The 12,837-nt window shown below is 40.3% G+C and overlaps 1 protein-coding gene across 1 annotated transcript in view; it reads left to right on the top strand.

Annotated features, from left to right (window-relative positions):
* grik4 (glutamate receptor, ionotropic, kainate 4) overlaps positions 1-12,837 on the top strand; it is a 441,808-nt gene that overhangs the window by 290,449 nt on the left and 138,522 nt on the right. The window contains exon 7 of the mRNA XM_059330837.1: positions 6,929-7,107. Within this exon, the coding sequence (XP_059186820.1) occupies positions 6,929-7,107 (179 nt within the window). The remainder of the gene's footprint in view (positions 1-6,928; positions 7,108-12,837) is intronic.

Below are 12,837 nucleotides of genomic sequence, written 5' to 3'. Positions count from 1 at the left end.
TGCTATCTTCACCTTTTTGCATTTTGCTCAAGGCATCCACAGTGTCATGGCTGTTTTTGCAATTGAGCACCGCTCCTCATATAGTAATATCACACTCAGGCTGTTAAAAAACCTATAAATGAAGCTTTCTAAGTCATTTGTGGTTTCCAGTGTGAAGAATGAATATGAATGCTGTTTGCAGAGAGAACAAGAATGATCAGCGGGAGCACATTAGATTAGCACCACCAGCGTGTGACAGGTGGATTATAGTGAGTATTGATGGTTGGGTTAATGGGAAGGGGAATATGCTCAGACTTACTTTGAATGTTTTGACACATGATCTTTCCCCCCGACAGTAGCAAAGTCATAAAACTAGTCTTACTCTCTGCTCAAGGCTAAATGACGACTCATCATAATGTTCGGCTGTTATCAGGGCTTTTGGCTACATCTGTGACCGAAGGTTTCTCGACACATTATTCACCTGTCACCTGTCAAGGAATTCAGATTCAGCTTCTGCACCATATTCACAGGTTAATGTCTTTAAATGGCTCGTGCCCCTGTGTGCTGACAGTACATGCTTTGGGGTACTTCATGTGTCGGCAAGTAACGCTTCGTGTGTGTGTGTGTTTGTGTGTGTGTGCGCGTGTGTGATCTCGCGGGCACCCTGTGGTGACAGTATGTGAAAGGTAAATGAGTGGTTGCCTGACTTGAATGTCAGCCCTCACCTTTATCTGTGTGCCTGAGAGAGAGTCGGAGCCACGTGTCGCCCATGCCAATGAGCTACTATGGTAACTAACGCTCTAGTTTATGCTTCAGTACTTTTGTGGATCTTCTTTGATATAATGCATTCCCTTGATTCAAACTTAACTTTAATCTTCACAACTACGTGCACGACCACAACTCCCACTCCTATCTAAAAGTTATAATCCTTAAAGAGTTACACCTGTCCTTGTAACTACACCCAATAGTATTCTCCCAGGGTGCTGGAGCCCACCTGTACACTGGCCCTGAGAGCTCACAGTGCTGCAGCTTAAGAAAACACATGCAAATACACAAAACACGAGCAAATTGAGAAAACATCTTCATCCATTTGACAACACAAGGGCAGCATTTACAAAACGCGCTGCAAAGACCACGACACACCACAATGAGTAAATGTGCTGCAAATAAACCACAACACAAGTGTTTCAAGAGGACACTTAAAAGTGATGCACACGTCTGTGCACACTTGTGATATTATCGTGTTATTTCAAGATAATGATAATTTTGCGTTAAAACGTAATGACGATCATAGCTTGCTAACGTTAGCGGCCGATCATAATGTGCTAACGTTAGCGGCTGATCATAGCATGCTAACGTTAGCATCACTTTTAAGTGTCTTGAAGTGTCTGGAAACACTTCTGTTGTGTTGTGGTATTTTCCATCGCTTTTTCTTATTGTGGTGTGTTGTGGTCTTTGCAGCGCGTTTTTTAAATGCTGCGCTTGTGTTGTCAAGTTGATGAAGATGTTTTCTCAATTTGCTTGTGTTTTGTGTATTTGCATGGGTTTTCTTAAGTTGCAGCGCTGTGAGCTCTCAGGGCCACCATACACCTACATTGCTGCAGCAGGGTGAGCAGTAAACCCGCTCAATATTTGCCATGGTCGAATTGTCCGTGTGTCTTTCTGTCCATTCCATTCTTTTGAATGTGATATCTCAGGAACACCTTGAAGGAATTTCTTCAAATTTGGCACAAATTGCCACTTAGACTCAAGGATAAACTGCTTTGATTTTGGAGATCCTTGGTCAAAGGTCAAGATGACTGTGACCTCACATCTATGAACATGATTTCTTCCTTGAGGGAACTTCTTCAAATTGGTTCCAAACATGTACTTGAACACAGAAGTTTCTTTTGACCATTCTCTCTTGACAAACGTTCTTCTTCTGTGACCTCTGTCATAAAGGCATCCTGTCTCTACAGTGTACGGCATTTTGTCGTTGCTGTCATGATCCCTTATTTTTATTTTGTTGTCTTTTTTGTCTCTTACACTTAAAAAATATGTCCAGTTCAGCCTTGGACCCAAACACAGACACAACCAGGAGACAGAGGAATGGCTAAAGGGTAATTTATTGTAGTAAGGGCAGTAGTCTGAGCTGTTGGCTTGGCTTAATGTTTCTTTGGGTTTGGATGGAGGCCAAAGGGGCAGGAGGGGGCGGAGCAAAGCAAGAGGCAGTGCTGGCCGAAAGTCTGAAGCAGGGAGCGGATCTGACGACGGGGCTGAGCAGACAAGGAAGCCACAATCCAAGAAATAAGGACACGGCTGGACGTGGCTGGTATACCGGAGCTGGTGTGGTGAATGTGAGACACAGGCATTAGTAGAGTTGACCACAAAAAGTGTGAGATTCAAACCAACAAATACTAGAATCTTGGCTGAAGCTGACGCAATAAACCTTGATCCCTTTAAAAGATCAATGCCGCTTTCCTCTCCATCTCAGAGATATTCTCCTTCCTCACTGCTCGTCATCTCTTCTTGTCGTATCATGCTCTAGTTATGTGAAAAGGAACGCCCCTACAGACTTGGAACAAACATAAAACACTAGGAAGGGGAAACACGAAAACACGGGAAAGATGGGAAAAACAGCTGATGCCCTAACAACTGCGAAAGTCTGACCCAAACAGCTGATCTGAGTATTAAAATGTGTTTCGCTTATGCATAAGAATCAAGTGTCAACCTCCAGGTCTGAGCAGTGAGGCAAACCAGGAAGTGCCTTAAGCCTCTATTCTACCGAAAAAAAATCCCAGCAGGGGGTGCTGACCGCGACTGCAGAAGCATTTGTGTCCATCCATGTCAATACAAAATGAGAAAACTTCTCACTTGATTTATTACCTCAGATTTTTTTTTAGGACAACGCTATGGTCTCAGTCGCTAGTAAAAAATCTTCTTCAAGATAATTTGATGTTAATAGTGTAAATCTTGGTCCAATTTAGAAGAAAATAGAAGATAACGAATCATATGATTTGGGGCGTGGCTACCTTTGATTGGCAGGTCACTAACAAGGCGAACCGTCATCAGGAGAGAAGGAAAGCAACGCGTATCCACGGCAACGTGTCAATAAAGTAAAAAAACAAAACAAAGAAAAGCGGGTTTACTGGTTTTGCTAGCCAAAATGAACAAATAACAAGCTAACATGAATTAGCAGCGACTTCTCTGTCAGAAAATGTTGACGGTGTAGAGGGTCGTGTAGTCAGTGTCGTCAGATCCCTCTCGCTCCTCCACAGTCCAGATATGGTCTGCTCCCCTTTCTGAAAGATGTCGACGAGTGTAACGCTAAACTCGATGCCTCAAATGGGCGGTCCATGAACCAATGGGTGACGTCACGGTCACACTACTTATACAGTCTATGGTAGGAATACACAACTTCTTCAGCTGTGAAGATTTAGTGCCAAAGGAAATGTCTGACTGCAAAGTAAAGCAGCGAATATATTCTGAATGTAGCATACACTTAACCTGAAATGGATTTTTTAGGTGGCTAAAATACATTTTACTGCTGCCTAACGCCTGGATTCCACTGGATGCGTAACGGCTGCAGATCCGTCGTCGGAGCCGTTACGCACCCATTATAATCAATGTGTGAGATTCCACCGACTGCAGATCCGCTGCGTAATGAGTCCGACGACGCATGGCCATCCGACAGCCCTCGCAACACTTGCGCAGAGCTTCTATTTTTGTCGGACGACGGAGCACTACGCATAAATTCAGCACAGAGCAGATCGTTCGGGACAGGAAGTCTTGCACAGACACAAAATAAAACACCGGTATATTTTCAAAATAAAATACCTCGGGTTCGCTAACGAGGTCGGCCGGCTCGTTAACAAGCCGGCCGACCTCGTTAGCGCTCGTTAAGACGGAGTCGCTGGATTTGTCTCCAGTCATTAACGAGGAGATGTTGATTATCTTCCAGTTATATCAATTGATTAGGCGTGAATTCGCGAGATCTCGTGCGTCCTCGGGACTCTGCTGTCCGCAACAGCTCCGACACAGACGGATCCGGTGGGTGTTGAAGGACTGCGTAGATACACAGCCGTTGCGGACAGACCCCTGACGGAGTCTTTACGCATCCAGTGGAATCCAGGCGTAATCCTAATTATGAAACCAATATTAAACCCTTAAAAACAGTGAAGAATAGTTAGGATTTACACATGTCCTCACTCTCAAGGTCTTAAACGTGGTCCTCATAAAGACAGAGGTCCAAGCACATGTTCACACCCACACACACACACACACACACACCCAGACACACACACACACACACACACACACAGAGAGACCACCTTCTGTGGGAAAGAAGGGACATGCAGTACTACTTACACACAAACACAATCCCACAGTTTTCTTTGCACAGGGACCTATACAAGTCTAACTAAAGAAGAGAACATTTTTCATTTTCACTCAGCTGCATGTTTTTCTTTTGATTGAAACTGGTTCACCAGAGCAAACAGTGAGGGAACAACATGGCTGCTATAAAGCACCCCAGTGAAAAAAAGATTGTGACTCCCCCTTTGAATGCTGTGCAGCCAGAACACTAAAGAGAATATGAGCTTTTCTTCTGTGTGTCACTCTATTTGCGTGTGAATGTGTGAATGTGTGTATGCTGTATGCCGGCCGCATCTAGTACAGTGTCTAATGTCATGAACACGAAGCGGAAAAAAAAAAAAAAGCCACCGAGGGTGGATGCAGGAGGCGGGCGAGGAGGGTGCTTTAGCAGAAGCTATTTCAAGCTCATCAAAGTTATTCCGTGTTATACTACAGAGGAAGCCGTTCTGACAGGTTGGAGACACAGCCTGGCGAGCGAGCAGCAGCCAGGAGTGATGTCTCATGAGTGCACAGACACAGGTAGCCAGGTACAGGAAGACAAACACACACGGTGATATACCGCCATACAGACAGGCTGAAAGACAGGCAGACACAGAGACATAATTACAGAAGCTATTAGACATGATGCTGGTGACTGGACCGGCACTGTAGCTCGTGTTAATGCGCTGTGGAGAAAGTAAAGGAGTCGCCTTGATAACTTCAAAGTGCTGCACCAAAATTGGTCTCCATGTGACAAATGAACAACTCTGCTGTCGCCGTGGCAAACATCACAAAAAAAAAAAGCTGTTGACGCCAAAATTGAGAGTGCCATTTCATTATTGCTTTATAATGGAAAAAGCAGGTGCAGGCTCGGCTAATGCAGGTCCTTCCCCGCAAAGCTACGTCCTTCACAAACGACTCTCCTTGCCAATGTGAAGAAATGTTAAATACGAGTGTGACGAGTATGCCAAATTGCCAAGGTGAGGCCAATGTAACTTTCGCACCAGCATGCCTTGGTTTCCTACTCTCTGTGTCCCGTTCAGTTTGTATTTACTCACTGTGTAACACCTCACAAATTAGTTAAACTCCTATATGGAAAATTAGTCCAAAAACCTCTCAGGGTCTGCTAATATATGGATGCACAGTGACTGGTAAAATGCAGCTGGGAGCATTTTGATTAAGTCGGCCATGCTTTAATTAGGGCAAATCCCACTTACCTCACTAGAGTCAAACGGTCTATTAGCATGGGATAGAGCACAGGAGAAGTTGCTGAAACGTCCCTTTGTGTTTGATGGCTTTACAATAATTGTAATTAAAGTTAATCAGTCCACTTGTTCTGCCTGGAAAAGTTTTTTATGGATTCATTGTTGTCAAATGTGGCAGAAAAACAAACAACAGGCACATTTGTTTGTGGACAGTGTAAACTTATTAACCCCTTAATGTTGGTCGGGCCCAGCCAACTCTCTGTCTTTCAGAGGCTGAGGTTTAATGCCACAATGAAGTTACTTTTATCACATGAAATTAGACAAAGAAGGGGGATGAATTAGTAAGATCCAAATTAGAATAATTGAACATTTTCAAAGGACTTCCTCGACCTCACACCCCCAGATATATGGATGAAAATATGTTGGTCAAACAAACAAACATGCAGTTTTTCTCATGTAGTACAAATGTGTTATTTTCACTTATTGTATATTAACACTTCTGCATACTGGGGTCCCTAAACATCAACGTCATGGAAATGCATTAATTGGGTGTGAATTAAAAGTCGAGACTCCCGTATAATGGCATTAGTACCCATAATACCATTTCATTGTCTTGAGACCATTTTTTTATTTCATTTTGTCATTTTATACAGAACTTGTGAAACTTAACAATAACAATAGAAACCTAGGGCATCCAGAGTATGTATGACTTTTGTTAGTATATTGACAATAAGGGGGTTTATCAGAAGTTGAGAGAAGAAAAGTAATTTTAAACCAATTGCTAAAGAAAAAAAATCTCCAAAATGTGTTTCCTTTTTTGTACCAATTTGCAGCATGGATCTTGGTGTCTATATGTGGTATTTTGGAGGGGGTTTTGACAATTTTTATCACTCCTCGAGCAGTCAAATATTGTTAGATTTTACACCAAATTCATGGAAAAAAATAGTATCACCTCAAAAACTCCCATCATGACGTTCTAAGCCCTTATACTCATTCAGAATGTATTTTAATAAATAAATGAATTGCCTGGTTATGAATATGTTATATATTTATGACTAGAACAACTTGACACACAGTGCTGAGCTGCATCTCAAATTACCCTTCATGTTCCTAGCTTTCAGATGGTGCACATCTCTTCTATGTGGCATCTACTTTAACCTTATATCTCCCCCTGAACATCCCCTGCACCGCACCCCTTTAAAAGAATAATAATTTAACACTGCATTAACAATACCCACCATCTTTCTCTAAATATATTTGACTTTCCTTAACTTTTTGGCGATGCATTTTATCAACTTTTAATAAAGATTATCACGGCATCTCCCTGGGAGAGCCGTACCTTCATTACAAGTAACCCTCTTATGTGATTTTTTTCTTCTTCTTCTTCTTGTGTGCATGTGTTTTACCGGCAGGCTTACTGAACCTGGAGCAGCTCCTCAGGCAGTTCCTCATCTCCAAGGAGACTTTGTCAGTGCGCATGCTTGACGACAGCAACGACCCGACCCCGCTGCTGAAGGAGATACGAGATGACAAGACTGCCACTATCATAGTCGATGCCAATGCCACCATGTCACATATCATTTTAGAACGGGTTAGTATGGTTCATATGATATCTCTGTTATTCATGCACTGATAACTTGTCTTTATTCCATGTGTGCAGTCTTAGGAAATTCCCAAGATCCACATTTATTTAACTTTTATACATCTCAAAAAGGAAAAGTAACGAAAAAAAGCCTGTGGCAAGAAGTGTTCAAGGCTCAAAATAATTGTATATGTAGAGAATTATTTCTTTGACTCGTAGAAGAAGTTGGTTCGTCTTCAGTTCTGACCTGCGAATGTAGAGGTTGTATTCCTTACAGAAATAGATTTTCTAAATTTCTTTTTCACCGTCATAATCCATTTGCTGTCTTGAATCAGAAGACAGATTATGAGAATTTATGCACTTTTGGCACTGGGCAAAGCTTTTTAAAAGACAGGGTTACTGAGTATAAAGTGTGCTCCAAAATAAAAGGCAAATGAATTGAGGCAATCTTGTCAAACAAACCTGTTACATCAAATTATATGGATGAGGGCATTAAATCAAGTTGTATTGCAATGATTCATCTCCCATAAGTGAGAATTTTGCACACTTAAGTGGATTAGTGTGAGTAAGGACAGACTCATAAAATGAAGGAGCCCTTTTGTCTACTTTAAAATACAGTGTTTTATATATTTAAATGAATCAGTGAAGCAAAACACATGGACGCTAATCTGTGGCTCAGTTGGTAGAGTGATCCCCCACTGATCAGAAGGTTGGTGGTTCGATCCCTGACCGTGGCAGCCTACATGTCCAAGTATCCTTGAGCAAGATACTGAACCCCAAATTGCTCCCAATGCTGCATTCATCAGTGTGTGAATGAATTCCCAATGGTGTCAGGTGGCACCAGTGGGCCCTGGTAGCCTCGGCCACCAGTATGAATGTAAATGGTAAATGACCATAGTGTGTAGTGTAAAGCGCTTTGGATTAAAGTGCTATATAACTCCACTCCATTTACCATTTTACCATTTCATGTTCTTTATCTGTTTGTTCCACTAGTGGAATGTAACTAAGTATATTTACCCAAGTGCTGTAACTAAGTACAATTTTGAGGTACATGTACGGAACTTTAGAATTTCCACATATGTAACTGATAGTATGCATTCTGTGGTTTGATGGTGTACACTGCAACTTGTATTTTTTGGCCTAAAACTCTGATTTAATTTGGTAAAATTTGGAAATATAAATTATTGATATTTAGGGCAATAATGTAAGTTAGCACAATAAAGGAAGCAAGTTGTCTGCTCAAAAACAAGTTTGTGAGTTGTTGTTACTTATATCTTTAAGTTCGGGTTCACAGCAAGGGACGTTCTGCTAACTCTTATTTCTTTGTTGTGAAATGCAGGAAAGCGGTGAAATTCGGTCATTAGCGAAAGCTAGCGGCTAACTGATGCTAGCGGCTAACTGATGCTAGCGGCGCTGCTTGTTACAGCTACAAGAGTAGCCATTAGCGTATATCAATGCTAACTCTAAATTGTGGTCGCAACATTAGCTGACATTTCATAGCGGCGTTACAATCGTGCTACTTCAGCACATTGCAGAAGTTAGCAGAAGTAAGGATTAAAAGTTATTACAATGTAAAATTATAAGTTAGTACAACTTACAGTTGAGTTGACATAAATCTGAATTCAGAGTTGAGCAAACTCAAAAACAAAACTTAAAATATTTAGTTTAATCATCCAACTTAAAATTTAATCGAAGTTTGTTGCCTTGAAATTTTGAGTTCACCCAACTTTTCTTTTTTTGAAGTGTAGAACAAGCTGAGAAGTGATTGTTTAATGCACATTTATTCCACCCAACGTTGGATCCATTTTGACATGCTTACAGAACTGAATGAATGTTACAGAGACTGTACGTTATATACTCGTGTTGGCACAGTGCCATTTATTCTTGGAACATGACAACAGTCAAACATTGTCCATAGATGGTAAACATGTCATATTGATTTTGATGTATACGTGTCAGTTATAGTTACACATATCAGCTTATATGGTCAACAATGATAGCTGAAATCCCCAACCAGTGATTAGCTATAACACAGTTTGATTCCTGAAATGTCAGCATGCCTAACCATTATTAAGCTAACATGTTGAACATGTTGGTTGAGCAAGGACCAATAAAACACAGAATAACTTCATACTTCCACTTCAGTACTTTTTACTCTGCTACATTTAGCTGTCAGCTTTAATTACTGGTGATTTTTATGTGGTTAATTTATAAACATGCATAATCATTTTATTATGTTAAATCCTGACCTGAAAAATAGTTACCTAGACAACAGTTAAAAGCTGCTTGCATAATGCATCAAAAATAATGATGCAATAATATATTTAGAAAAGAACAATCTGAGTGGGTCCATTGTGCATAACATTTACTTTTGATACTTTAAGTACATTTTGATGCTGATACTTTTGTACTTCTACTGAAGTATCTTTTGAATGCAGGATTTTTACTTAAAGTAGAGTAATTTCAGCGTGATATTAGTACTTTAACGCTGGTTGGTTTCTTCTAAAAAACAACCTTGTACATAGAAATATAACTCTATACACAGGTGCATCTCAATACATTAGAATATCATGGAAAAGTTAATTTCCAGTAGTTCAAGTCAAATAGCCCCAACCAAGTATTGAGTGCATATAAATTGGTCTTTTGTAATATTCAAATTTTTTGAGACACTGCATTTAGGTCTCATTAAGTGTAATCCATAATCATTATAATTAGAAGAAATTAAATAAATAAAGACATTAAATGTTTCAATCTGTGTGTAATGAATCTATATAATGTGTTATTTCCACTTTTTGAATTGAATTACTGACATAAATAAACTTTTCTATGATATTCTAATTTATTGAGATGTGCCTGTGTGTATATATACAAGTGTACATATATATGCATTAAGTTCATGACTAAGAAAAAACTTTCTGACAGCTTTATCAGGCACTATTTCTGTCACTAGCACAGTATGACCCGTATATGTTTCTCTGGTCATGGCACATACGAATAATTAGCCCAGAACATTTTGAAATTAATGATGCTGAAGTCTCCTGATTGGAGGCTTATGTTTGCAAAGAGCCTTGATGGCATCAATAAAGGTGATCGTGGGCGCAGAGGAAGCGAGGGTGTTTGGCAGCAGCATATGGCCCCTCGGTAATTAATACACACCTCATTATTTCTCGGCGACGATGGATGGATGGCTTGAGTGGAGGTGACAATAACTGGAGACCGAAGGGAGTTGGGAGAAGAGATGTTTCTCTCGCTTCTCCATCATTTTCCCCGTCATCGTCTCGCTCTCTGCCACACAGTACTATTCAGTCTCAATCTCTTACCTCAATCAAGTGTTCAGGCTGCCATCAGTGGTCATCCAGTCACCATGGCAACCCTGGCAACCCCGGGCCACGGAGCAGCGGGAGCCCACAGTGGGATGTGATTCTTTCTCTCTTCCTCTGTACCCTTCCTCGCTCCGTCTGTCTCTTCGGTTTCAATATGGCGCTGCTCTCTTTCCCGCTCTCTTTTCTCGGCCCCAGAGAAGACGATTTCACTTTGTTACCTCACACCTCCCTCCTCGTGTGGTCATGTACCCCCCGTCCCCTCCGTATCTCACCCTTTTGTCTCCTTTATGTCTGTCTCTCTCTCTGTCTGTCAAGAGACAATCCTGCAACATGGTGGTTGAAAGTTGGCAGCCCCACCTCTCATACGGAGTCGCCAAACATATCAAAGCTGCGCGCCAGGATATACGGCGTTCTCAGATGATGATAAGAGTGCCCAGCTTGTCTAAAGGGACAGAATCTTCCTTTGTCATGCAAGACATTCCCCCTTTATTTGTCTGTTTACATCTTACATCAAACCCTCGTCAGACAAAGGTCTCACTCTCTCTCTGAGGTTTTAGCATTCAGAGGGGTTTAGGTCAGCCGTGTTAGCATTCTGAATGTAATCTCATTCAGTCAGGCCTCCACTGTTGTGCACAGCTACACAGAGACAGAGTGGGATAGATAGTGAGCCCAGCATATGGAGGCAGTGCAAACTATGTGCACTCTGACCATAAGCTCCAGTAGAACAACAAGGAGATCAGAAAGTGGTTAAAAAAAAAAGGGCAGGGAAGCTTATTAGGATGCAGCCAGATGAAACCAAATGGAATTTTTTTTATCTGCTGCTAATTTTGGTTTTATTGTGTCTTGTGGATGGGATGCAGCCAGTAGCCAAAGGCAATTTAGGTCATAATGTCAATTTCTGTTTGGGAAAGTATTAAAAGCACAGGTCACCCAAGGAAAAGATGTAGTGTTTTGAAATATAACTTGCCATTTGAAGATACTGTTTTAAGGGAAAACCACCCTATGCCAATAGCTAGCTTTACTTTGTGTAACCCTAGGGCGGATATTAACAAACAACGCCCCTAAAGCACAGCAATTACCTTTCATAGTCATCATGCCAGAGATAGCTCAAAGGAAAGTATTTAGACATCATGAGAGGTCATTCAGAGTTTAATAATCAGAATTGTAGAAGGATGTTTTTTTCTATTTAAGTGGCGCCTTTCTATTTCTTCCTATTTTATTATTGATGAATCTGCAGAACACGTAAGCACGAAAATTCAACAACTGCAAGATGCACTCCTAATGGCACACAAACACCCACACAGAGGTTACAATTTTTGCAGAAATGACAGCTAAATATCTGTTATTAAGCCGTCTTAATGCTACACAAACTTAGAATAATGTTAGTGTGGAAGCTATTTATTATGGAAATATGGCAATTTCAGTGCAGCCAGGTGTGGAAAATGTAATCACTGAATAGCGTCTCAAAAGAGGCACGAGGGTTAAGTTATTCTCAGGAAGAATTTCAGTCTTTCTCAAAAATGTTCCTGGACAAACAGGATGCTCTCTGAAACTGTTTGGTTTATATATATATATATATATATATATATATATATATATATATATATATATATACAGTCATGGAAAAAATTATCAGACCATTTTTTTCTGCAATTGCTTGTTCATTTTTATGCCCGGTACAACTAAAGACATTTGTTTGGACAAATATAATGATAACAACAAAAATATCTCAAAAGAGGTAAGAGTTTTTTGTTGTTATCATTATATTTGTTCAAACAAGTGTACCTTTAGTTGTACCAGGCATTATAATGAACAAGAAATTGAAGAAAAATGGTGGTCTTATATATTTATATATATATATATATATATATACACACACACACACACACACACACAAACTCGGTCACCCATGAAGTTGGAATAATGTTTTTTTCAGACACAGTCCTGTTAATTGTGGTTTCATTTTCATTGTGGTATGTTTGGAAGCGATTGATTTATAAAGTTTTGAGGAGATATATACTTTATCTGTCAATAATAAATCACATTGTCACAATCATTTCATGAAAAAAGCTAAAAAATATTTTATCCAACTCCATGGGTGACCCTGTATATAGCCTATATGCTTCATATTTATTGATTCTAATCAGAATGTGCATCACAGTGTGATTAAACAGAAGCCTATAGCTCGATGGTTTTCTTTTTTGCTAATGATTTTAATGAAATGAAACTATGAAAAGTTCACCCTGTCCTTCACAACTGCTCCTCACTGTGACTTTGATTTAATCAAATTGTAAGACGGAGTGTCGGCCAGCATACTAATGCGCCTCAGAAATTAATTGCTCCATTGAGAGCCACCGTCAGATAAGAATGTGTCTGGTCTTATCAAGATGTGGATTTGATCTGTCTGCTGCAGAGT

Source organism: Centropristis striata, chromosome 4 (genome assembly GCF_030273125.1).
Source record: "Centropristis striata isolate RG_2023a ecotype Rhode Island chromosome 4, C.striata_1.0, whole genome shotgun sequence".
NCBI classification, from domain to species: Eukaryota; Metazoa; Chordata; class Actinopteri; order Perciformes; family Serranidae; genus Centropristis; species Centropristis striata.
Note: the sequence above shows the minus strand (reverse complement) of the source record. Positions and strands in the feature narration are given on the sequence as shown.